This window comes from Miniopterus natalensis, chromosome 6 (genome assembly GCF_054644295.1).
Source record: "Miniopterus natalensis isolate mMinNat1 chromosome 6, mMinNat1.hap1, whole genome shotgun sequence".
Lineage (NCBI taxonomy): Eukaryota > Metazoa > Chordata > Mammalia > Chiroptera > Miniopteridae > Miniopterus > Miniopterus natalensis.
The window spans coordinates 9144290-9172261 of record NC_142086.1 but is presented as its reverse complement, the minus strand read 5'-3'; the positions used below and the strand labels follow the sequence as shown (position 1 = coordinate 9172261).

Sequence of the window (27972 nt, the reverse complement as noted above, 5' to 3'; positions counted from 1 at the left end):
CCCACTTCCTACTTTTTTGGCTACTAAGTTTGGAAATCTTCCTACAGTTATTTCAGGGCCAGGAACACAGCAAATCTGCTGATTACCTACCATGTGCTAGGTCCCTTGTTAGGCTGTGGGGTGCAGCCTCGAATGAGATACTGCTCTTTCCTTGGCGAATTTGTACTCCAAAATGCAGAGAAACCAATCACATACTCAAGAAAGCAATGCCAAGTTAGCAACTCACATAAGGAAAATTTATGGACAGTTTTATTACCAACCTCGGGCTGTGTGTGTGTGTGTGTGTATGTGTGTGTATGTGTGGATGTACAAAGGAAGGGCCCGTTCAATGTTACCCTTGTTTCCTGTCCCATCTAAGTCTTCTTCTCCATGGTAAGCTATTTTTCCTAATTTTATGGTAATTGAATTAGAAAAATTGGTTTTTGTGTGAAAGCTTGTCACAGTCATGTGTTATTTCTTTATGAAATAATGAGACTGGATTGAGTGATGAGTAGAAACCTTCATTTCTAAAATGTGCATCAAGGAAAAGCCCTAGACAAGGAATCGATGCCTCCCCCACATTCTTATTTCCTCTTCAAAGAACTTAGGTCGATGATTCAGTTCCAAAGGTCTGATACCTCTGAACCTCTGGCACATAGTTACCTGTGTTACCATTTAGGATTTGGCATATACTACATTTTATTAATACTAATTGGTAGAGTGTGAGCGTCCAGTGGGGTCTGACTCCTTTTCATCCATGGTGCCTGCCAGTCTGTGGTCTAGTCAATGGGGCTCAGGAATCATAATTTTAGTACATTTTCTGGGTGATTCAGCCACCTTTGAGAACCAGAGGTCTAAACTGATTTGTAGCACTGTGTGTTTGTGTGTGTGTGTGTGTGTGTGTGTGTGTGTGGTCTATTTACAGTTCCCCCCAGGAGATGGTAATGAGCACCTGCCTGCCTTTCCTCCTTTCTGCTCAGTGCCAGACTGGATCTCTGACCTCAGAGTTCCCATTGCCCTCAGGGCAAAATCAAAAGATTGTGATCCTTCCTGTGTTCAGTGGCCATCCCCAGGTGGCCAGCACTCAGGGGCGATGGGTAGTTGCTGTGTTAGTGACTATGAGAAGCCTAGTTGTCAGTGTGCCTGTCAGCGTGGCAGGTGCAGAGGTGAGACTCTGGCTGTAACTGCCATGAGTCCTCCTCACTGTGCCTGAGTCATGTTCACTATCCCACAGGCCCCCCGGCGTCACCCTGGGGGCCCTTGGACATTTCTTGGATGATTGGTTGCCTTTTAACAGTTCTTTTACAGATGAGGAAACAGAAAGACTTAGAAAGTAACTTTCCCAGGATCCCCAAGCTGGTATGTGGTGGAGCTGAGGTTTGAACTCAAATCAACACAATGGATTTAACATCATATTAGGGCCTGACTTATAAAACCAAAGTTAGTGTCATAATATAATATACCTTAATCTTGGGTGGGTCCTAGGCTGACAAGTTATTGCCCAAGTCAACTTTTTAAAAATGTTTTTTGTTTGATCAAAGGAGGCATTTGTAGAGAAGTGAAAAGAGAGTGTTATTCATTCAACCTTTCCCCCCTCCTTCCCAAAACACACACTATGTTTATTATATTACTACTGAATTAGGCTTTTCATTTAATAGACATAAGGAAATTCTTACTCAAAAGAGTAATCACAATTAATTCAAACAAGTTAGCCAAAAGACACCAAATAAAAATTATTTATGACACATCGGTCATTCTTTTTTTTCATAAATCTTGACAACAAAAATTGGTCTTAGTTGCTCATTTTAATGTGCTTTTCTCCTTTGAATTATGTTGAACTTCCAAAGACATAAACACCTGTTTGTACAAAGAAGTATGTGGCAGTCCACGTGACAGCCATTTTTCATTCTTTAAGAAAAACTTGTGAAAAATTAGCTTTTTACCTGCTCTTCAATTCTAACGAGAAGCTAAATTGAAAGATTTATAAATCTAACTCATGTGGGCAACCTGTTTTTTATTTGAAACTAACCTAAAGCTCCAAGTGGAGCTAAGCTGGTTGGAAAGAAAGAATAACTGTCCCTTCCTGCGCTTTGACAGTCAGGAAGCACATGGAAGCCGACAACTGCAAAGAGAGAAGGTGAAGTTCAGTGTCTCTCCCCACATGCCACCGCGTCAGAGAAGGTCATCACAGGGGTTTAAACTGGTCCATCTCCCTAGAAGGCAGAAAAAGTTAATTAAGCATGATATCATTTTTTCCCTTTTTTTGCTTATTTCTCCCCTCCCCCCTCCCTTCCCCATCACCTCTCTGCTCCAATACTCTTGACCCTTATTGGTTACTTACTGAATGTTTTCTATACTATTCCGACTTTGTTTCAGAGCTTTAATTTCCTAATTGTGTTTAAGTTATAAGAGTTGAAGCTTCACTTTATTTTGCATCATTTGTTATTAAAAACAATTTCTATAAGTGGCACAGAGAGCTCAAGTGATGTCTCTAAAGCCACAACTAAGTAGAGGAGCCAGGATTTGAGCCCAGGGAGGTTGAACCCAGAGATTGTGTTCCTTTTCTGGCAGCTATGCTGTCTCACTGATTTTCATGCTCTTAGTAAATAACAATCAGTGCAATGTACTGAGCCTTCTAATTGTTGAAATGAATATATATTAATCACCCATGCTAGGTGCTCAGTCAACAACTGTAGGAAGTTGGTTTAACAATCACATTTTACAAAGAAACAAGTGAGGGCAATTGACTTCGCCAAGACCACAGAGCTGGCACTCATCCCGGGCCATAGCTTGAATTTTAGAGCACATTTTTATCTATTGCCTCATTCAAGGACTGTGCCAAGCTCAGGACCTCTATAGATATTTTCTGCCTAGATAAATGCATCTTGATCTGCTCACTGTCTGCAGAAGTTTGGTAAAGGTGGTTGGGGTAACTATGACAGAGAAGTTAGGCCGCTGGCACTGGTAACTTCACTCCTAGAGCGCGCGCCTTCCCGCGGTGTCCTGCTGGGGGAGGGACGCCGACCTCCTCTATGAGAGGCAAGCTCACAAGAGGAGAATCCTCACCAGACTGAGCTTTAAAAAGTGTAGCTCTAATGGGCACTGAGATATTTAGTAGTGAAGTTGCCTGATGTCTGCAAGTTATTTTCCAATGGTTAAAAAAGAGGGAGCAAATATGAACAACTTGTATATCCAGGTGAAAACATACAGGTGTATATTGTACTGTTCTTTTAAATTTTATATAGATGTGAAGCTTTTCCACATAAAAAGTTGAAGAAGGGAGAGAGGGAGGAAATTCCGGCAGGGTTCATTCACCATCTCCTGCCTTTTGACTATCAAGTAATTTATTCATTAAACTTGAGAAAATATGATACCTGAGTAGATGAGACTCAATGAAAAGAGTCAATGTGCTAACATTTAAGGGTATGTTTTTTCATTTATAGATAATACTCAGATTTAGTAAACTACTATCTTGTATTCAAAGAGCAGTAGTATTTCCAATAAATCTTGCAATAAAATTTTTCTACCTAACCTAGCTAAAAAGTGTAACCGTCTTCTGTGAAAGCAGGAAAAGAAATAATATTGGTGTTTGAAATGAATCAGCTGACTCAGAAAGCACGAATTCATTGTGGAGGAATCACAAGACCCACATGCTGAATATTCTTACTGTTATCGTAAAAATAATTTTGATGAATAACTAACTGGTAGTTTTCTTTTCTATACAATTTGTTCAATTGTGTTTATTGACCAAAAATATTACATACAACACAATAGAATTGAAAATTTATAGAAAAAAGTCAATAGCCAGTAAAATTTACTTGTAATACATGCATTTTACAGTAGATTTTTGGAACTTTTTGTTTACTCTTTTATATTTTAAAATATAAAATTGTTAAACCTTTAACTATTATTTAACATTTTGGTTGGATTTCCTTTAGGTCTTTTTCTATTTATAGCATTTTTTTTTTTATATTTATACAATTTTCTATCCTGTATACATTTATTTTCTATTTTGTTCTTTTTAAATAACACTATCTCATAAACATTATTTAAAAAAATGTTTGTTTTATTGATTTTTTTTCTTCAGAGAGAGATGAATGGAGAGGGATATATAGAGAGAAACATCCATGGGAGAGAAACATTGATTGGCTGCCTCCTGAAAGCCCCCTGGTGGGAATCAAGCCCATAACACAGGCGTGTTCCCTGACCAAGAATCCAACCTGTGACCTTTAGGTTCATGGGTCAACACTCAACCATAAATATTATTAATAAAAACAATAAAAAGAAATTCTGGGAGGATATAGAAGAAATTAGGTAACATTTCCTAGGTGGAGAACTGGAAGAAATGGTTGGACAGAAGAAAAGGGCAGGGGGCAGCATTTCCAACAGAAAACCTCTTTATATATCTGTACCTGTGTACACACACGCACATACACGCACACGCACACACACAGGCACACACACGCACACGCACACACACACACACTTTTTGACTTATAGACATATAATGCTTGTTAAAAATTTAAAGAAAAATTTTTGACTCATTTAAAATTAGGGAATGACATTGCCCGGCAGGGCGTGGCTCAGCGGTTGAGCGTCGACCTAGGATCCAGGCGATCAGGGTTCGATTCCCGGTCAGGGCACATGCCCGGGTTGCGGGCTGCGGCCGATCAATGACTCTCATCATTGATGTTTCTGTCTCTCTCTCTCTCTCCTTCTCTTTTCCTCTCTCTGAAATCAATAAAGATATTTAAAAAAAAATAAAATAAAAAATAAAATAAAATTAGGGAATGATATTATGTTAAGTAGATAGACCTTTATTTACATTTATCCACACAATTTCCAAGTAGACAACCGAGTTATTTTTCCCCCCTCATGCACCAATCTGCATATTTAAATAACTTTGCCTGATCTGGTTTGGTCATTAGATGAAATAAATACACTGTCTTACTTCTCATAGGTTTATTTTTATTTTTTACATTCTTACTGATAATTTATAATCAATTTTGAGACTAAACCCTTTGTACTTTTCCTATTCCCGCACTTTGGGAACATTTCTTTTTTACATCAGGTATCTCATCAAAATATAGTTTACTTTTTAGTTGATATGTTCTGTTCTTTTACAGGGAAAAGAAAATTCCTTGAAGTGTGTTCTGTATACTACTTGGCAAATTTAACCCACTGCTTAGCTCTAGTCAGGAAATGGTGAGAACGTTTGGGCCAGGCTGTGATGTGTTACTACTGACACTTTGTACACATGACAAATACCCACTCCCTGGGGACTCTCACATAACATTGTAAATTTCTACATGTATACTCAGTCCTTTACCTTCAGGACTATGGTCAGCTGGGTGTGAGACTGGAAATTTGGGCCAACTTCAGCCTGGGTATGTTAACATGCACAGAGAACAGAGTTTCTGGGCCCCAGCAACACAATGTCACTGTTCCCTGGGTTGACAGAGGGGGCTGCCCGGACTGTCCAGCCTGCCTGTGGTTTTCTGTAGCTGCCACCCTCTTCGCTGTGTCATTTCCACTAACGCTGGAGGCCAGCCTTGGATTCCCATCCTGAGGAGTAAGGACAAAGACTTCAACTCACCCCACAGCAGCCACAACACCCGCAGTCTCCACACAGGGTCCCCAGGAGGCCGTTGACCACCTGGATGGCACAGAGACACATCTGGGTCCCTCCTATGATGAGCAGGATGGAGAAGAGGGTGAGATTCCAGGACACCACGTTTTCAGGCATCTGGCAGTTGCTCCATAAGGCTTCGTCACTGAGGTAATCGCTGTCGGGAGCATGGGGGAGGAAGGAGACAGCTATAAAAAGCAGGCCATACCTTAGACTGGAAAGTCACCGCAATAGTTCTCTTTTGAAATGCTTTCCATCCAAAAATATAAGCACCATAAGAAAAATATCCCATAATATCAATAAATTTAAAAACAACACATAACATTTCTATAGACTACATACTATGTGTTAGACCTTGTTCCAAACATTTTACATTTTTAACTACTTTTTTTAGAAAATATGTCTTTATTGATTTCAGAGAGAGGACCGGAGAGGGAGAGAGAGAGAGAAACATCAATGATGAGAGAGTCATGCATCGGCTGCCTCCTGCACGTCCCCTCCTGGGGATTGAGCCCCCAACCAGAGCATGTGCTCTGACTGGGAATCAAAGCTTGATCTCCTGGATCCTAGGTCGATGCTCAACCGCTGAGCCACACCCGGCTGGGCAACTATTTTATTTTTTATAGAAACCTTATGACTCTTTCCTTCTATTTCACAAAGAAAGACATTGAAGCACAGAGAGGTTAAGTGACTTTCCCCTAGGTCACACAGCTAAGTGACAGAGTGATTTTTGTGAGCTGACAGAGAGGATGGGTTAATTCACCATCTTTTGGGGAACCAGGGAAATGAAGATACTCCAGGAGCAGAATCTCACACGTGTCCCTGAGCTTTGTCCCCCCTACTGTCATTCAGGACCACTTGGATATTCGTCACAATTCTGTCACGTCTAGTGGCCACCTTAAGCCAAAAGTACAATCGTGTCATATAGTTAAAGGGAAGACCTTGACTTTTTAAAAGCCTAATTCTAGCCAAATTGTGAATTTGACTCAATTATATTTTTGTCAACATGTGGGAAGTCCACATGCAAAAAGATTTCATTAACTAGGAGCACTAAGTAGCCTGCTGCCTTAATCTATATCTTACAAGAACTTTGAAATAGGAGAACTGCAATACATTGACGAGCTGCATGTGAGGAGGCCCCTGCACCGGGAGGGCGTCTGCCCTGAAGGGAAAGCGAAGCACTGTCTCCCACAGCCACAGGGAAGAGGGCCAGGCCTCTGGGTCGCTGTCATTCCTCCTCATACTCAGAGCCACCAGCTGGTCTCCCCCCTTCCTTTATGCCTCCTCTGTCCTCTCAGGGCCTCGATGGGAAGCTCTGTCTGCACCTGGCCACCAAGTCAGCACCCACCTGATTGTGCTTGGATTTTTTTGATGATTCCTGTTTCTGATGAATTCTATAGTAATCAGTACACACTTATTTAATACATTCTGTATTAAGATTTGAAAAATGTTTGCAATGATGGAAGATGCCCTGGCATTTAATAGTCGAAAGAACAAAGGAACGGGCATTTGCTCTTGATTTGAAAATAAAACATTGTTTATAACATTGACTGACTTTCCATAAGAGCACAGGTTCTAGCTGCACTGGCTGTGTGACTTACCTGTAAAATGGGAATCACATTACCTGTGAAACCCTAGAGTTATTGTGAGGATTAAATGAGTTAATACAAATAAAGTGCTTGGGACAGTGCCTGGCATATAGGAAGCGCTCAGTAATGCTGGGATTGCTTTTATTTCACTTGATCTGAGTTGTCTAAAGGAAAGAACCTGGTATCCTGGATTCTGATGGACTTGGGTTTGAATGCAAGCATTCCTCTTACAAACTGCGTGTTCCTCACCCAAGTTACTTATCCGTTTCCCACCAGCAGTATCAGTTTCTTCATCTATAAAATAGGCTGAAAGCAACCTCTCGGTTGTGAGAATTCACTGAGAAAACACAACGTATGTATTGTTGAGTAAGACCTCTTTTTGGCAGTTGTTATTTTTTAAACACTCCTCTTTCTGTTCTGCATTTTTCCATGTAGTCCTGTCCCTCTTTACAGTTTTTAAACTTGCCGATGATAAGAAGTTACAGAGAAACAATATTTTCCAGGCACATTTGGTGAAGAGAAGGCCCTGAGATGAAGTGATTGGCAGTGTGAGTCTTTCCCTCTTCTGAGGAGTGTGTGCAGTGGTGGGATGACAGCACCTCCTGGAGGCGGGATTAGCAAAATGCTGAGGGTGGAACTTGGAAGCAAGGCTTGAGTTTGGTGCCTGGAGCAGCCCTCTCAGTCCCACCCACAAACTACCAAGGATGGCTGTTCCAGGCCCTTCTCTCCCCCAAAGTCTCAGGTTCTGAGACTCTCAGAGATGCAGGCAATGATAGCTGTGCCCAAGTCTCCAACCTCATATTTCATGGACCTGGGCCTCAAATTTGACCTGGGCAAGTCAAATCTATTAAGCCTGTCTTGGCAGGAAATAAATTACCTCTTGAGGTTGTTATGGATACTAAATTATAAATTTGTTTAAAAAAACAAAAAAAGAAAGTTTTTTTTTATAAACTACAAAGCACCATGAAAATATGAAGTGTTATTTTAAATATTTCTATTAACATTAACTCTCGTGAAGAATCTACACGGTTTCCAATGCCATTAGCTGTAAATTTGCACCTTGAAAAACTGTTAGTTATAGACCATTTGGGGTATTAGTGAAAACCTTCGGGCCCTGTGGTGAGTAATCATGCTTGTTTTCTATTCTAAGATTTACAGTGGAAGCCAACACTGTCTGTTATCAATATTGCTATTTGTCTCATGTGTCTGCTAATAAACTGTGGGTGTCAGTGGGGACACCACAGCTCTCCTTCCCTCAGGCCGGCGGAGGTGCCCTTTCCTTACTCCGCCTGGTCCCTGTCAGAGCAGCAGTTAGAGGTGAGCTCTTGTGCAATGTCACTGCACTTCCCACTCCAGCTCTGCCTCACAGCAGCATGCCTGAGACTTGTTAGGATGACAGGACATGTGCAGTTTCTCCCCTTGGGCCATTTATCTGCCCCTGCCCTTTGCGGTGACAAGTAAGCATTGCAGGGTGCACCTTACCCTTTGTGAAAGGGGTAGCCCCACTGGCCATTTTCCATGAGACATTTAGGACCCTTGTTGATGGAGATGGCTGAGATGATAAATGAGTATCCAGCGCCCAAGAATCCAATCACAGCAAATATTGTGGAGGTGAACATCTGAAAGAGAAGACAGCAGGTTCTTAAGCTGGTCCACAGGTTGCTCTCACCACAACTAAGCAGCCTGCTGTTGAGCATGGTGACTACAGGGATGTTACAGGTGGAAGCCAGTCTTACAAGAGATTGGACCTCTGGGGTTTCATAGAATGAACTTTGGTGTCTTATGTCCCCTTCTTTACTCCATGTCCATATCTTTTTCACCTGTTCACTGATGACTGAAGTGCTAATTATGATTTGATACCCTTGAACCAAAGATTTCAATCTTGTTAAGTATAGAATCTCTTTTACAGGGCTAGTATGGAAGATCAGTCTATTATCGAATCAAAGAATCTTATCATGAAAGTGATCTTAAAAGTTTTCTGCTTTAATCATCTCACCCCAAGAAGTTACTCTATGTCTTATGTAGCTGGCAGGTTGAGCATATGAGAAAGAGTAGAAGTCTAGAAATTCTCCTCATTGGTTGTAGTTACATTCCTTGAGGTCAGAAAGATGGAGTCCAACCTCTCTTCCATGTGGTAGCCGCCTTAAAATATCTGGACATTTTATATCTTAAATAAGCATATTTTACATCTCTCCACTCCCTCTGCCCTCTGAAAGTTTTCTCTTCTTTCAGTTAAACAAGCCCAACAATTCCAGTTCTTTTAAATATTTTTATATGACAGAGATTACTTAGTAAAAAATTGATTGTACTAGCAGCTTTCTTTTATTAAATTATAAAGTAAAAAATGTTGTACAGTATGAAAGGCAGGAAAGAATCCTAGAGCCCATTCAGGCAAACTGTCTCTTACAGATGAAAAATATTAGGCCCAGAAATACAATTTCTATTCTAAACAGCAATAAGAGTAACATGGAAACATTAATAACTCTGGAAATAGAGGTGGAAAATGATCACCTTTATTAATTTGGTGACATGAAGGTGTAGTGCAAAGTATAAGAGGTTTTATTTTCCTTAAAAATAATTTTTTAATTATAGTTGATGTATAATATTATGTTTCAGGTATACAACATAGTGATCGGACATTTATGTAACTTACTAAGTGTTCACTCCAATAAATCTTGTATCCATCTGACAACATACATAGTCATTACAATATTATTAACTATATTATCTATGCTATACTTTATATCCCAATGACTGTTTTGTAACTACCACTTTGTACTTCTTAATTCCTTCCCCCTTTTCACCCAGCCCTCCCATCTGGCAACCATCAAAATGTTCTCTGTATCTATGAGTTTGTTTCTATTTTGTTTGTTCATTTATTTTGTTTTTTAGATTCCACAGTGAAATCATATAGTATTTGTCTTTCTTTGTCTAACTTATTTCGCTTAGCATAATATCCTCTAGGTTCATCCATGTTGTTGCAGATGACAAGATTTCATTTTTTATGGCCAAGTAATATTCCTGTGTGTGTGTGTGTGTGTGTGTGTGTGTGTGTGTGTGATGTTTTCTTTATCAATTTGTCTATTGATGGGCACTTAGGTTGCTTCCATATCTTGGCTATTGTAAATAATGCTGCAGTGAACATAGGGATGCATATGTCTTTTCAAATTATTATTTTGGGTTTCTTCAGATAAATGGCAAGAAGTGGAATTGCAGGGTCCTTCTTTGTCTCTTATTATAGCCTTTGTTTTAAAGTCCATTTTGTCTGGTATAACTATTGTTACCCAGCTTTTTTTGGTTTTCATTTTTATGAAATATCTTTTTCCATCCCTTTACTTTCAGTCTGTGTGTGTCTTTCAATCTATAGTGCTCTCTTGTAGGCAGCATATGTATGGGTCTTGTTTTCCTATTCATTCAGTCACCCTATACTATTTGATTGGAGTTATTTAATCCATTTGCATTTAAAGTAACTGTTGATAGATATGTAGTTATTGCCATTTTATTATTAATATTTTTATCTTTTTCTTTTTCATCTTAAAGAAGTTCCTTTAACATTTTTTATAATACTGGTTTGGTGGTGATGAACTCCTTTAACTTATTATCTGGGAAGCTCTTTACCTCTCCTTTGATTCTTAATGATAGACTTGCTGGGGAGGGTAATCTTGGTTATAGGTCCTTACTTTTCACCACTTTCAATATTTTCTGACAATCTTTTCTGACCTGCAAAGTTTCTATTGAGAGATCAGCTGACAGTCTTATGGGAGCTCCCTTGTAGGTCACTAACTGCTTTTTCTTTTTCCTTCTGTTTTTAAGATTCTCTCTTTGTCTTTACCTTTTGGCATTTTAATTATGATGTGTCTTGGTGTGGGCTTCTTTGGGTTCTTCTTGTTTGGGACTCTGTGTTTCCTAGGCTTGCATATCCATTTCCTTCTCCAGGTTAGGGCATATCTATTTCCTTCTCCAGGTTAGGGCAGTTTTTTGTCATTATTTCTTCAAATAAGTTTTTATTCCTTATTCTTTCCTTTCTCCTTCTGAGCCCCTATGATGTGAATGTTGGTATGATTGATGCTGTCCCAGAGGCCCCTTTACCTATCCTCATATTTTTGCATTCATTTTCTTCTTTTTACTGCTCTGATTGGATATTTTCTGCTTCCTTGTCTTCCACTCTCTGATTTGATCTGCTTCATCTAATTTGTTGATTTTTTTCTAGTGTTTTTCATTCCTGACTGGTTCTTTTTTATGTTTTCTATCTCCATTTTTAGATTTCCTATCTCTTTGTTGAAGTTCTTGTTGAGATCACTGAGCATCTTTATAATCAGTGCTTTTAACTCTGAACCTGGTAGATTGCTTTTCTCCATTTTGTTCAGTTCTTTTTCTGGAGTTTTGTTCCATTCTTTCATTTGAGACATATTTCTTTTTCTCCTCATTTTGGCAGCCTCCTTGCATTTGTTTCTATGTATTAGGTGGAGCTGCTACATCTCCCAATCTTGGTAGAGTGACCTAATGTAGTAGGTGTCCTATGAAGTCCAGTGGCACAGTCTTTCTGGTCACCTTAGTTAGGAACTCCAGATTTGACTCTCATGTGGGTGGTGTGTGCCCTCCTGTTGTAGTTGAGCCTTGATTGCTGTTGGAATGTCAGTGAAGGGATTGACCTTCAGGCTGATAGGTTGTGAGGATTGGCTGTGACTACAGTGAAGGGGCTATTGTGCAGGTGCTGACTGTACAGAGTAAGATTTGCTTTAGCTGGGTTCTGGTGCCTGCTGAGTTTGCCCATTGGGTGTGCCATTTGTGAAGGTGATTGGGTGGTGCTCTGGTGTGGTCTTGAAGCTGGCCACCATGTGTGTTCGGACTTTTAAGAAGGGCTCTTATTCAGGCGAAGTTCAGCTGTTGCCTGTGCCTTGCCTGAGGCCACTTTGTATGAGCTACAAAATGATCTGTAGAGATTGCCACTTACAAAGCACAAGAGTTTTAAAGTCAACAGACCCAGGCTCAAATCTCAGCTTTGCCCCTTTTCTCTGTCTGATGACTGCATAATGTATGTTTTCTCAGAGTCTTAGTTTTCTCATCTATAAAATGGGCATGACAAAGCCTATCTAAAGGTCTGTTGTGAAAATTAGATGTGATAATCCAAGTTAAATGTCAGATACTTCCTTGTTCTCTCCATGTATTACTAGCAATCTTATCACAACGTATATTTGGAGGATGGGGTTTGAGGATGGAGAGGACCTGATTGTGTCTGGGTAATTGAAATCTATGCAATAATGGAGTTCTACTTTAGTTGGTATTTGTTTTCATATCACACATTGTGAACCAGGGTCTCCTCCCTCTCAGCCCAGTGTCCTGTGCCTTCCACTCCTTCAAACACACCCACGCCCATGACGCACTGCCACCAACACCGGATACTCGTATTTGCAAGTTGCCCTGTGAATGGTATTGGTTCTCCCAGAGAAATAAAACAGCATATAAGGAAAACAATCTTTTTTGGTTACTTGACCTCTGAACTTGAGTTCTAATTAGTAGTCAGAAATTATGAAACTGTTGGTTGTTAAGAATCTCAGAGTATCTAAAATTGCTGTAATGAAAAGGAAAGATTGCATTTATAGGAAGCAAATTGGGAGTCTGAGGAGACCTGGATTCCAGTCTTCTCAGGACCACTCAGGCTCCCACCTCTCTGGCCTCAGCTTCCTGTGGTAAACGGAGGAAAGTGGTAGAAGGTTCTAGAGGTTCCCTTCAGTTAAAGCAGCACAGTTAGTAATGAGAGGAGAAATTGACTTATACTATTCCTGTTGTGTGAGCTGAGTAAGGCCTTAGATATCTCTCCCGGAACATTTTAGCAGGCAGATGTTTACAGACAGAAAAAGAGAGTACAAATGCAAACATTCAGTATTTTAGGCAAGTCTAAGTAAATGAAAAACCAGGCTACCATAAAATATCAATGAGACAATTTTTCCCTTTTCCAAAGAGTTTCTATTGTAAACACTATCCAATGAAATTATGTTAGTCATATATACAGTGTAGGGCAAAAGTAAGTTTATAGTTCATATGAAAAATAATATAGTAATGAATAAGCAATAATACAAGAATAAACTTTGTTTCATGTACTTACAACTATAAACCTACTTTTGTCTTACCCTGTATATACATAAATAATTTTAAATTATCCACCATTGACCACCATTAAAACAGTAAAAAAGTATATTTTCTTTAACTCAACATATCTTAACTATTATAATTTCAACATATAATCAATATAAAAATTACCAATAGGATATTTTACATTCTTCTTTTGGTACTAATTCTGTGAAATCTGGAGTGTATTTAATACTTAGGGTACATCTTAATTTAGATTAGCCACATTTCCTGTGCTCAACAGCGACGTGTGGATAGTGGCTGCTGCATTGGACAGCATAGCTTAGCACATTTGAAAGTGGATTTTTTGTAGTAAAAGTTAAAAAAAATGCATGGATATGATCTACACCGAATTTATGATGTGGATGGAAAAGGGGCTCTGTAATAAATCTAACTCATAGTAACCTCACAGGGTGATCTCATCATAAATTGCTAACTGGGCAGGTCATGTCAGGTAGTCCTGCACTTGACCTAAAAAAGGTTTATCTTCCCCTTAACCAAGCCCCGCCCATCTTCTTGTGCATTTAGGCTAATACACTTTGGAAATGCTTCCTTTCCAGGCCCTCGGAGGTGGAATCACCCTCAAGGGAGCACCTAATCTCATTAACTACCCTGTACTCTCGTCTTGGAGAGTCCTCTGCCTTGCTTTCTCCTACTTCCATCTAACCTTCCTTACCTTCCCTCCTTAAGTCCCAAAGCATAAAAGAACCTGCAAAATGGTCCTTCTTTGGAGCATTTGAGATCTTGCTTCCTGGAAAGTTCTCGGTGTGGCGTCAAAATACTCTTATAAAGGTTCTGTACAGGTTGGTTGTTCTCTTACTCTCAGGAGGGAGGGAGATGTCTCACCTTAAAATGAATAAAATCACCCCAAACTGATTTTTCATAATGTTTCCAGATGAAACACATGAAGCAAGGTGCACTTTATGTCACTTTGCTATAAGTAATTTTAAGTTTACAAGTCTTTAAAAATTACCAAATTCACTACTCAGAGATAGCACCAGCCTTAAAACTAGCGTGGAATAACTAATTTGTCGTGAGTTTCAAGACACAACATTTTTTTGCTAAAAGAAAAAATATTGAGGCCAAGTTTATTATGTTAGAACCTGACACTCTAAATTGGTAGTTTTTTTTGTTTTGTTTTTTTAAAGTAAACAGGCAGCAGGCTTGGAATGTCTCTGGGAGAAGACACAATATTGGGAACACTAGTCACCTATGGAGGGGGGAGGGAAGGAGCAGCCAAAGTTTGGAGCCTGGAAGGGGAGGCTTCCTTTCTCGTCTTTGTACTATGGAAATGTCTTTCCTCATCTAAATGAATAAATACTAAGGAGGGGCGCTACAGTGCAGTGGTCACGGGCCTGAATGACAGGCAGACCAGTCTGGGTCTGAGCCCTGGTTGCTCCTTATGGCCTTGGCAAGTTATCTTTCTGAGGCCTCCACTTCCATTCTGTAAAATAGGCTCAATAATCAATACCTGCCCGAAGGAGACAATACTAAGCAAGATCATCTGATCAATAGTGAATAGTGTATCAAAGGTACAGACTTTAGAAACTCAGACAAGCCCAGGTGGGGGGCTGTTAGATAGTGCCCAGTACTTCACTAACAGGGTACCCAGAAATCTCTGCCTATGTCCAACTTTCAGAGAATTTCTCAAGTCATTAGCGAGCACTTGATAAATGTCATTATTATATTGTAATATGTTTAGTATCCTGTCCCCACACACTCTTGTTTTCCACAAATACAGACAGCATCACTCTGGGCAGAAAAATGAAAGTAAAGGGCTCACTCTCTTAGGGTTGTTCAATGTCCTGTCCACGTGGATAAACACCTGCGTTTATTATCTGCTGTGAGCTCTTCCCTTGAAACGGAAGATGAACCTGCCCTCCACTCAGGTGCCCTCCAATTCACCAATGTCAGCTCCGTGACCTCCGTGTCTGTCGGGCTCTGGAGGCTGACCAGTCGGGATCAGACCCCAGCTCTGCCCCCGTCCTCGGGGTCCTTGGTCAGCTGAGTACTTCTGTCTGCTGAACCTGAGGGAGGAGGCCCTGGCGGCTGGGAACGGAGGGAAAGTGGGTGGTTTGGGGACATGTGAGCATGGAGGTTCCTCTTTATCAATTATTCTAAGAGATATATAGAGATGACCTGAAGTGTATTTTTCCCCCTAAAACGTTAATGTCCTGTATTTTCAGCCTCCCCTACCCTCAGGAAAGGGGAAGCACGGCGAGGTGGGGTGTTGCAGTCAGGAAGTTAATGTCCTGTGCCTCAGATTCCTTATTTATAAAATGGGTGTTTAATGCCTAACTCAAAAGATTTCGTGAGAATTGAGCTTGAGAGTTTGGAAATCACCTGAAATCCCTCCTGAGTGTTCATTTACTTAATTTACCCAACAAGCATTTGAGGACATTTGTGTCCTCAATACCCCAGGCACTTGGTACCACTCTCCCCTTCCTGGCACACGAATGCTTACAATATCTTCCCCAAACCCTGCAATGTCCCTATGAAAGGGAGCAAGTGCCATGGTCCATTTTACAGCATAAATAACACTTAGTGAAGAAAGAGCGTTCCATACTGTATTTCTTCTTTCAAGATTATTATTGCAAAGAACTGTCTTCTTAAATCCCCCCAAACTAGCTGAAGTGCTCACTTCAGAAATGCTCACCAGGAGGTGTCCCTAGGGGGCGCTGGTGAGCCAGACATGGGAGCAGTGCTACCCTATAATGAATATGCTCCTTTATGACCTGACCTAATCTTCCTCTCCAACACACAGGCCTGCCCACCAGCGGGCCCTGCCTATGGCCAGGGTGGGCCTTTACCCACCTAAAAAGGGCGCTGATGTGTGCCTGCCCCTAAATATCTCCTTCACTCACCTACCTTCATTCCCATTATTAAAGATGCCCTTTGTCAAGGCCAAGGTCTTCATAAGACTCTTATTAAGTTGAGTAGGTTAATTCGCTATCCCATTGGACCTTGAGACATCAATTTTTTAAAGGATTAGACCACAGGAGAACCTGTAGTAGGAGAGGAGGAGGTTGAGGCCTGAGAACAAAGCCAGGTGAGTTTTTAAAGCCCACCTTGGAAGTCACCCTCCTCTCTCCTCGGCTCTCACTTAGTCTAGATTATGTGAGAGGCAGGCTCCTGGGGCTGGGCTTCCATGTGCTTGTCCTGAGAGGAGAGCTCACCTGCATTTCCCAGTTTCACCAGGAAACTCTCTTAGGTGATCTCCTGACTTCTTCCAGCTCCACAGCCAGCACACCTGAGTCTACTGCTGGCTCTTAGTCCTGGTTTCACTCCCCAGGGAAAAGAAAGACTGATGCAGCTGACTTCTGGGGAATACTCTAGACAGACATAGCAAGGGAGAGGACAGGGCCCTAGGGGCCAGGAAAGGGTAGCGAGCAAGGCTGTGGGGACAGCAGCAGGACTGAGCCCTCAGTCCTGGGCCCAGTCTATTTATGCCTCACGGGCCTTCTACCCAGCAGGATTCATTAAACCAGGTTCCACAGAAGCCCCGCTTTCCCTAAACACTGGAGGGGATGCTGTGAGCCTTGGGAGAAAGAATTCAAAGTTTTCAGCATTAGAGCGCTGCTCAGCCAGGCTACAGCTGCTTGCTCTTTGTCTGGCAAATGTTTGTAAATACCTGTCTTTATGGAATGGTTATTGCTTTGTCCAGATTCTCAGAACAATAAGGAGACGTGGCTCCAGAGCAGGACACCATGCAATGGCTCTTGGGGGGCAGGTAGGGGCGCTAACAAAGGGCTCAGCCTTGCCCTGTGTAGGCCACTGTGCAAAATGCAGGCCAGGAGTAGCATACGTTTTGAAAAAGAGGTAAGTTATCTACATACTTTAATGAACTGCAGTTTGAAAAGTTGGCAGCTGATTGCAAACCAAACAAAAGCAAGAAATGCTTCTGCTGGCCACCTAGAGTGTGGTGGTCCCTGGTCCAGGGCAACTGTGGCTCGGGCCTCAGCTTACAGACTGGCTTGGCCGCTCCTTTGATGGGCACTGCCCTGTGGACAGTTGGCCAGTCACTTGGAGGTGTCATCCTCAACTCTCACCAAGGGAGGTCCTACCCAGGTGTTGGGGATGAGGGGGTTTAGGAAGCTCAGACAGACAACTGGAATGGGGCAGACCAAATGTTTCAGATCAGATTGACTCAGCTGTACTTGTGAACACATGACTTCTCAGCCTGCCTCTTGGACTTCACTTGCATCTAATTAAAAAAAAGTTTTGTACAATACTTTGAATGTTTCTTCACTTTTTGCTGTGGTTGTAATAAGCCAAAAAATAAAAATAAATACACCAAACCTTGTTTTAATGGGCTAATCTTCACCTCTAGTCACTGCCAGGGAATGAGCTGGTGGACTCTAAGCAGTGAGTCTTCTCTTTTAGCTCAATTTCCTTTTCATTTTTCAAATTATCATTTTCCACATATTCCCTCAAAGTCTACCAAGCAGAGCAAGATTACATTTCAAGGGAGAAATGAGTTATATATTTCTTCCTATCTTAATTACTTAAAAATACCATATTACATATAACATGTAATATAATTTTATCAAATAAATTGTGGTATTTTACATCTCTTTCTAAGTGATGATTTAAGGGTTGTTATAGTAATTGATGATTCCTGGGGACTCATGATGGTGTAATGAAGGTGAGACGTTTTCTTTGAATGATCTGTCATCTCACGTGGACATCTGTGTGGTGTGTGCAGTGCACCGGCCTCAGCCCTTCATTTGTGCTCAAGAAATATTGTGTGATTGGATAAATGAGCAAAGTTGGTGAGAATGATGACATGGTTTTGTTTCAGAGCAGATAGCTTCCCCTTGAAGAAGTTAAGGTGAGTGTGTATAGTTCATCCCTGGGGCTCGGGAGCCTCTCAGGTGGACGGTTGCACCCCAGGGGATGGAGCAGGAGCTGAGCTCACCCCTCATCGTGCCTCATTCCAGTTCTACCTTCGCCTTTGCCACGTCAATGTACCTGATCTCCTGATACTTCTCTTTAAGTCAACCCTCTCCTTCATCCATTTACATCCTCTGAATGAAAAGCTAGGATCTTTAGCAAACGTGACACAGCATCACTGACTTCTCTGTTAGTGCTGCTTGCAACCCTGGAGCTGGGGGCTTGTGCTCTTTTTGTTAGAAAGGGGGATTTTGAGGGGTTAGGGGTAGTAAGGGCTTCTTTCCATCAAAACAAGACATTTTTCATGATAGACTCAAAGGGTGCAAGAGGAAGTGAAAAGGGAGAAGCCTGCCATGCTGTTGAAAAACATATCACATCTGAGTACCAGCAGAGCACATCCCAAGCTTGGGGAATTCTGACCTAGTCCAACTTCCTCATAGTGCAGGTGAGCAGAGGGAGGCCGAGAGCAGGACAGTGACTTGGCCAGTTGTAGAAATGGGCCCCGAGCTCACGACCCAGAATTCTCCCCACCTCATGAGGAGGATGGATGGCTAATCTTTCCACCCACTCGAGAAAAGATGGATGGCTGCATGGAGGAAAAATTCAGGGAGAAGGGGGAAGAGCTGGGCACTGAGGAACTGACCTGGCAGTGGTGTGGGTGGGGTATTTAGGTGACTATTGGGGAGAAGAGGTCACCATCTGCTTTCATATCCTAACCCCTCTATAGATGGACCAGAGAAGGAAATGACTTGTCTAAGGGCTCAGGGCTCATGGCTGAGGGAGAGAGCCAGTCCCCATCTCTGCCCTCCCAGCCTGCATTCTGTATATTGTTCCACTGAAGTTCTCAGCTCTTATCTCCCCACTTGTTTTTAAAATAGGAAGGGATATTTTAAATTTATCATTATTCCTTTCCATCCACAGGGAGAATTCCATCTTTATCCCTGCACCAGCTGTCCCCAGAGTCCTCCTTGGGGCTGGCTACTCATCTCCACCCTCAAGATGCCCAGCACAAGGGGACAGTGTACCCGGGAATAATTCTGGTGTCTGTCCCCCTGGTAACTCACCGCAAATCTCTTCCCACAGCTCTCATTGCCACAGCACCCACAGCAATCATTGTTCTTCAGGCCCAGGAATACCAGTGCTGGGAAGATCATCTGTCAGTACAAGAAGCGCCTCAGAAAGGGTCTGGATGTGAAAAGAAGGCCCTTGCCTGCCTATGTGAGGAGTCACAGCTATGGTGTGGGATTTGCTAGCCAAAGGGTATGGCAGGACCTGACAGGGCATGGCTGGCGGGGTGGTCCAGTGTTTTTGAGCATTTAGATACCATTTGGATTAACTGCAGTTTCAATGGAGCAAGATTTCAAGATCTGACACTCTGAGTTTCCAAGAAAAAAAAAGTGACCTGGATTGTCACCAAAGTGTCCCTCTCTAAAGTGGAAGTTCCCAGTCTCTATTGGAACCAGAAATGAGAAAGCCTTTGGGCACCAGGAGAGAGAATCCACTGACACCTGCTTCTTAGTGGTTCCAGTCAATCAATTTGCTAGAAAGTGTGTTTCCACCCCTTACCCCTCCTACTGCCAGGCCCCTCTCTTGTTAGATTTAAGAAATTCTGTGACCTTCAGTTTGTTTCCTGGAGCTTAACTGGCCCATGAGAGCCACCAGCCCAAGTTCAATTTACCTAGGAAATAACAGCGGACAGGTCCTTGTCAGGCCCCAGTGGAGAAGGAACAGGTAGGGCACTGATTTTCACCAAGCAGCTAAATATTTTCCTGGTCAGTAAGTGCCCGGTTTAGAAAAATGGGGTGAGAATCTCCTTCAGGGGGATTTTAAGGCTTTGCTACTCACCAAGACCCCACTTCCTAATATTCCTCCGAAATACCAGACCTCTTCGGAAAGGTGTTCAGTGTTGTCTATCACTTTTCCTCCAGGAAAAAACAGCAGGATGTTAGCCAGGACTGCAAACACAGCGAGGGGAATGAGGGTGCCCCCCAGGCACTTGGCACACCCGCCGGTGCACATGCTGGGGAAGGACAGTGCAGGTCAGGGAGAAACGTCCCTCACTGCCTCCTTCACGGGGTCTCTTCAAAGTCACCGGCAGAGGGTCCTAGTCTGTGTCCCCAGTTCAGTCTGTATGTCGGAGCTGAGATGTCAACCAGCCTGTGCGGTGTGTCCGTGGGGCTGCTCCAGTTTCTGAAATGGAGCAGAACTTGGAGGGTAATGGCTATTTATACACCCTCCCTGACCCATAGGCCTGGGTTTTTTTTTTCCCCTCCCATAAATGAGATTATGTTCAGAGCAATCATTTAGCCATGGAGACCAATAACCTCTGTTAATAATCCACCAGTGCAGACAAGATACTCGCATTGTTGCAATCGAACACAGGGCTGGAACAAACAGCCTTTGGAACTACTGCACCTTTCATCTGACAGTGCCCCCACCCAAATAAAGAGCTATTCCCCCAGCTCTTCATTAATCACTGTGTAATTAAATCACAGCCTGGCTAACCTCATGTCCCAGAAGTACTTAGTAGTCGACAGTGTGGGAAAGCTTGGAATGTAAGAGTAATCCAGAAGAGCTTCTGTTTTGCTCTGTAGAAAAGTAAGAATTTTCTGATCTAGTCAAGTATCTCTGAGCTCAGGCCTACAGGACTTAAAGAAATTTTTTTTAATCCTTTCCATTGCTTTTCAGAGAGTGGGAGGAGGAGGAGGAGAGAGAGAGAAACATTGATGTGAGAGAGGCACATCTACTGGTTGCTTTCTGCATGAGCCCCGACCAGGGCTGGGATTGAGCCTGCAACCGAGGCAAGTGCCCTTGGCTGGAATCGAACCTGAGACCCTTCAGTCTAAGGGCCGATACTCTAACCACTGAGCCAAACTAGCTAGGGCACCTATAGGAATTTTTTAAACAATAAAATCAGAATAACTACTCATTTACTGCCTGATGGCTATATTTCTATACTTGCTACTGTGTTAAGGTCTACCCCCTTCCCTGAGGTGGTGGAATTAGGAAAAATGCAACATGTTTAGTTTACTATATGTTTCCAATCAAAACATAAAGTTCAAAAGCATTTAGTGAGAGTTAGTGATCTTTATAAGATACAAATCTGATTTTATAAGCTCTTGCTTAAAGTCCTCAGGAGGCCTCCATGGCCCTCAGATCTTAAACCCAGCCCCTTTAACTTGCCTTTCTGACCATCTTCCTACTTCCTTTTCTGCTCCTCCTGCCTCCCTCTCCACTCCTCCAGGACTCAGCTCAGCAGTTCCTCTTTCCAAGAAGCCTTTTATCAGAGATTTAATTTGCAAAGTGGCCCTACCTAGCTTTGCTCAGTGGTTAGAGCATCAGCCTGCTGACTGAGGGGTCCCAGGTTCGATTCCAGCCAAGGGCATGTACCTCGGTTGCAGGCTTGCTCCAGTTGGGGTCTGTGTGGGAGGCAACCAATTGATGTGTCTCTCTCACATCGATGTCTCTCTCTCTCTTTCCCCACTCTCTGAAAACCAATGGAAAAAATATCCTCAGGTGGGGATTAAAAAAAAATTTGCAAATTGACTTGTAGTTATCCCAGGAAAGTAGGAGATATAGCATCCAGTGTTTCCCAAACTTCAGTGTCCACGGAACTCTTCTGTTGTAGAGTGTCTCACAGGACCAGGATTTCCCAGCACATCCTTCGGGAAACTTGGAGCTTGCTCATTTCTCAAGTGCTTGTGATGGGGTCTGTGATGGCAGATAGAAGGTGAGTGGTCATCTGAGGCAGAGGAAGTATAATCAGTGAAGCTGAAGATGGGATTAAGTATGATCTCAGGAGACTGTGAAGAGCTGGGTGCACATCGAGGGTGCTGAGCTGGGAGCAGGGTTGAGAGTCAGCCCAGCTCCACTGACTTGAAGGATGGGAAATATCTGGCCTGGGGAAGGCAGTGACCTGTTCTTAGGAAGAACAATGAACTCTAGTGCTTTACTGTTAGAAACATTGTTAGCGCTTCATGCCTTGGTCTTTTAACATGAGTCTTCAACAAGGGACCACTTTCTTGGGAGAGGCTGGGCCAAATGGCCTGGAGAGTTAGAGGCCATGGAGCCCACTCTCGGACTTCTCCACCTCAAAATCCAAGCAGGATTGTCATCCAAAGTCTGACAGGAGCACATTCAGCGTACTGGCTGTATGCCTGGCCCCACCTAAGGGCTCTGAATTACCAACTCATTTAATCCTCAGAGCAATCCAGTAAGTATTGTGCCTGTTTTAGAGACAAGGAAACCAAAACAACTAGTAAGTGTTGTTCTGGCAATCTACTGATGTATCATAATCCACCTTAAAACTCTGTACTTAAAACAGCAAACTTTTGATTACATACCATGATTCTGTGGGTCAGAAGTTTGGGTAGAGATGCCCTGGGTGATTCTTCTGACCCAGCAGCGGTGATTTGGATGGTTTGCTCTTGCTCAGCTAGTGGCCACACTGTGCTAGTTCATAGAGTCCAAGAAAGCCCCACTCATGTGCTTCGATGAGGACACTGTAAGGCTGGGCTCAGCTGGGTCCTCTCTCCCCACCTGTAGCCTTGGCCCTCCGTGTGTTCTCTGTAGCAGTGTAGTAGGATTTTACATGGTGGTTCAAGGCTCCAAGAGGCAAGAAGTGGAAGCTGCAGCTTCTAAGGCCTGGGCCAGAAACTGAGACAGGGTCACTTTCATATTTTGGAGGCAGAGTTGTCACAGATTCAAGTGGAGGGGCATACCCCTCATCTCTCCATGAGAAGAGTGTAAAAACATTTGTGGCCATTTTAACCCACCACAAATCCTGGGAAAGGCAGGATTTGAACCTAGGATTCTGGTTCCAGAGACTGCACTCTGAACTACCTCAATGTAATGCCTTGGGAATCCCAAGCCGGCATGGACTTCGATCAATACAGGGAGGGCTGCCTACCTGCAGTTAGCTTCAAATCAAGAGCTTCCTCAGCCACAGGCTGAATAATCTGGATAATTCCCTCTACTTTACATGGGTGGACACAGCCTAAGTTAAGATTTGGGCTTTAGGATCTTGCAGGCACCGCCAACACCTAAAAGTCAGTATCTCCAGTTGTTTTAAAAATCAGAATGGGCAACAGCAAGCGTGCCGACCTCATGACTCAGGTGGGTGCTATGTGGCTGTCTCTAATGCAGGTCTCAGTACAAAAGGGCACAGCTTGACCTCTCAGAGAGGCATGAGCCCTGGCTGATAAATCTGTCCCAGGAGGCCGGCCCAAATATTGATCAGTTTTAGCGTTCTTTCATGTTGCTATGGTTATAGGTGAAAAGTTAACTTTCGACAGAAACTCAGCCATCACCCACTCTCCATAAAGTAGAGCATCATTAACTGAGGTTCTTCACCCTCTTTTTATTTTTTCTGTTATTTAAAAATTTTTTTTACTGAATTTATTGAGATGACATTGGTTAATAAAATTATATAGGCTTCAAGTGTACAGTTCTACAATACATCCTCAATATAGTGTATCTTGTGTTCATTACCCAAAGTCAAGTCTCCTTCCGTCACCGCTTACCCCCCTTTTCCCTCTCCTACCTGCCCCACCCCTCTTTCCCTCTGGTGATCACCACACTCTTGTCTGTGGCTCTGAGTTTGTTTTTATTTTGCTTAATCCCTTCACCTTTGTCACCCAGCCCTGCAACCCCCTCCCCACTGACAGCTGTCAGTCTGTTCTCTGTCTCTATGAGTCTGCTTCTATTTCGTTTGTTTGTTTTGTTCATTAGATTCCACATATGAGTGAAATCATATGGTGCCTGTCTTTCTCTGGCTGGCTTATTTCACTTAGTATGATGCTCCCCAGGCCCCTCCAGGCTGCCACTAGGGTGAGGTTTCCTTCTTTTACATCTCCATTCTCTTTTTAAAATTAAATAGACTCCAGGGTTGTAAGGAAGGCTAAGTTAAGAAATTCATGCTAAGGTTTTAAAAGGCGGAGAAATTTAACACCACATTTGTTTTTTATGTTTATAAATCTGACCTTATGAAATTATGTGTTATTCTTTTGTTCTATGCCTTTGCACAGGTATTTCCTTAATTATTTTTTAAAATTAATTTTTTCCAGTCATTTTTTGCTATTAAAAATTCATAAACATATCAGAAAAAAATAACAAAAATAAAACGAGAACAAGCAAAATTTGAAAAAAAAATAATAAAAGCAACTAGCTTAAAGCACTTATGTCAAATAACTTCCGTGGGGGTTAATTTTAGCTTTCATAATCTATTCTCTCAGCATATTTATTGAGCCATTATGTTAAGTGGGCAGAGCTTATAAGAATAGGAAGATAGATATTAATAATATTAATAACAGGAAACACATCTAATATTTATTAAACACAAAGTAATATTTATGATTCTCATATCAACTACATGAAGTATGTTCTATTATTAACCTGCATTTTATTGGTGAGTAAACTGAGACACAGAGAGGTTAAGTAAAGTGCCCAAGATCTTACAATTAGTAGCAAGAGTTGAGATTTAATCCCACACTTCCTGGTTCTAAAAAAACAGAAGGGGCCTGTGCTCTTAACACCAATGCTAATCAGAGGACCTCAAAAGCACAGAATAATAATCGGTGACCTGTGCCCTGGAGCAGAGGAGGCCAGGAAGGCGCAGTGAAGCAGGGAATTGAGGTGGGGATAGGAACCGCTCCCTTGAGAAGGGGTGCTCCCTGGAAACTTTGTTCCTTGTCAAGAAAAGGTCTTAATAAAACTATGTAGTTAACATTTATTGTAAGCTTGCTAATGCTGGGCATGGCTTTACTCCCTTTCATTCTTAACTCATTTTATCTTGACAGTGCCCCTCCAGGTGGGAACTGTAACTCCTTTCCTCCTTGGGAGGCCGAGGCTCACAGGGGTAAGGAGCTTGCCCCAGGCCATGCAGCCAGAAAGTGTCAAGGCAGGATTTGAACTCAAGCCCACACACTGCTTGTTTTATAAAAGGCAAAGGCAGTGCTGGGGAGTTGGAGGGGGGGGCTCATGTCATCTCACTGTCCAGAGACACACTGATTTCAAGGACTGATTTCAAGTTGCGAAAGGATTGAGCATCAGACTTGGGGGGCCTTTCCACGGCCAGCGGTGGGGAGTCCAGAAGCCCAAGCTGAATGATGACTATCACGGCTTGAAATTAAATGACCAGCTTCAAATCATAAAAAGTTAAACTGTTTCCCTTTTATAGACTAGAGACTAACTACAATAGCAAAAAAGCAATCTTCCCAGCAGTAATTGTGGTGATGCACCTGGAAGGTAGAGGATGCTTCCCGAAAGTCCTTGGTCATTATAGTACCCGGTGCTACATGGGGTGCAATATTTTTTATTGAGATTCACATTATCGTGATTATCTGTATGTATAACAAAGCTTCTGGCAAAGTTGCAGAGCAGGGCTTCTCAACCTTTCACGTGCAAACGACTCATGTGTGATCTTGTTAATATGAAGATTCTGATTGGAAGGTCTGGGTCCAAGCTTGAAGTTTTGCATTTCTAACAGCAGACGATGCTGGCGGTCATGTCACAGGACATACACATGGTCCTAGGATCATGCAGTGAGGTGTACACACTTATTAGTATATTATTTCGGACCAAATAGACATCCTCCCTTCGACTTCCCACTGGATCTCCCCTCTGTGTGGTGTTCAGACAGCTACTACTTGCTCTAGAAAACTTCTCTTGTTGAGACAGTCCCAGCCAGCGTGGGGACTCCAGAAGCTGAGCTTTACCCACGCTTAGAGTGCCAGCCCTTTAAAAACTCCTGCGGACACCCTCCAGGAGGGCCCACACTCAGCAGCCTCTCGCCCCTTACCCCTCGCCCCCTGCCGCCTTCCATGGCTGTGGCCCCGGCCCTGTCCACGTTCCGCAGGCCTCCTCCTTCCCCCCACTCCCTTCATCTTATGATCTTTCCTCCCACTTGGTGGAAATGGAGACCCAAGTTCCTCCATCCATCTGCCTTTTAGCTTTTAAGACTTTTACACCCACACTCCCTCTTCAACTCAAATGTGATCCTACCTTCGCCCATTTTTAGTACTTTCTTTTCAGAAAGTTGGTTCCCGCACCTGTGCTCTCGTTTCCATTTCGGCAGTTACAGTCATTCCCTTGTATATCTGGCATCCTCTCCTTACCCATTCCTTTACCCTTTCCTCAATGCCCAGTTCTCACCTTTCTTTCCCAATTATTTATTAAGGAAGTTATAAATACCTGCCAAGTAGAAAGAATTACATAATGAGCTCCCACTTACCCAACAACTACCTGGGGTTATCCTGAAAATTCCCTAGTTGGAAGCTCCCCTGGGCGCCTTCCCCCAGCTGCGCCCTCCCTCTCCATCCACTTGGGCCCCAGGCTCGCTCAGAAAGTCCCTCAGAGCCACTGGCAGGACTGAATCCGCAGCCACGCCTCGGGCCCCATTGTCCTCTGACTTTCCTGCAGCTCTTCCCTCACCTCCAGGCTCTTCCTGCTGAGCAGCTGTGGTCACACTGGGTGACAGGAGGACTTTGGAAGTCACACTGCAGCTTGCCCCTCCCTGAGGCTCTCAAGGCTGCATCTGTCTTGCAACTTACCTTTCATCTCGCCTCTGCCCCAGATATGGAGGGGGACGCTCCTTAGACAGTGCACAGTCATTCTCGTCTAGAAACGTCAAGTCCTTCCCGGTACCTAGCACGGGCCTCCACTTAATCGGGGCGCCATAAAATAGTAACCGATAATGGTGATGATGATGATAATGCTTGCCACTCCTAGAACTATAAAATGGGACTGTGGAAAACACAACCATGTGTCTGCTTCTTGAACCCATAGTTTTGCTCTCCTTTTGGATTAACCACACAGCTACTCACTGCCTAAGCCAAGGCCGGAATTTTCGTGGGTTTATGCTTCCTACGTAATTTGAATGCATTTTTAAATTAAACTTAACACTTAAGAATATACCTTCATCACCTGTTTACAGTTGAATTGAGAGCTTCTCGAGTGTACAAATGTAACTGGCAGGATGGGGTCAGTGGTGTGGCTTAGGGGGCCGACAGAGAGGGGAAGGAGAGGTTAACCTGTCTGACTTAAGCATGATATTTTCTCCCTCAAAATACAAAAGAAACACCTGAAAAAATCACATCATATTGAATGTTTTCTGGCAGTTTAGACAATTATGTTTTAGACAGAGGTGTGGCTCTCAGGAAACCTCAGTCACATTCCTCCCTAGGCACACGCTGGCCAGGAGTCCCAACGTGGCTGCAGTCTCATAGCTGCCATGGTCTGCAGGAGTGGATGCTTATTCATCTGTCCATGTGCCCCATAGATACTATGGTGCTAGGGATTCAATAGTGAACATTTCTGTTCCCAGGGAGATTGCCGTCTAGTGGGCGTATATCGAGTGATATATCAGTTCCCTTCCCTGTTTTTTCCCTTCCTGTTTCTCATTAAAAATAAGAGCATCCATAATTATGTCAGGCATACAATATTGCGGAGAAACGGATGCCCGTGATGTTCCAGCCAAGCCTAGATCTGCCTGTGTTTGACAGAGTCAAGGTGAGTAATGATTTTATCCAGGGGAGTAGAAAATAATCCTGTTTATTGACTTACTACCCTTATTCTTCTGGCAGAAAGAGGAGACTAGGAAACCCATGCGACAGGGTAAATCCTATTGCTTATATCCAACCTCCAGGCCTAGAATCCCTGCCCCGAGTTAGGTGTCAGCTCCCGATGGTCCATCAGAGGGTAGGGCCAAGGCCGCTAGAACGCTGGCTCCTCCGGGAGCAGTAGGACCGACAGGGG

At 42.9% G+C, this 27972-nt stretch overlaps 1 protein-coding gene across 1 annotated transcript; it reads right to left on the bottom strand.

The window, feature by feature from the left end:
• Positions 1–2174: 2174 nt before the first annotated feature.
• On the bottom strand, positions 2175–20238 carry LOC107544088 (transmembrane 4 L6 family member 4). Its single transcript, XM_016221856.2, has 5 exons — positions 20065–20238; positions 19284–19373; positions 8680–8816; positions 5576–5765; positions 2175–2192 (listed from the first exon to the last, which is right to left on the bottom strand). Exons 1-5 carry the CDS (start codon positions 20236–20238, stop codon positions 2175–2177), a joined length of 609 nt encoding a protein of 202 aa, XP_016077342.2.
• Positions 20239–27972: the final 7734 nt, after the last annotated feature.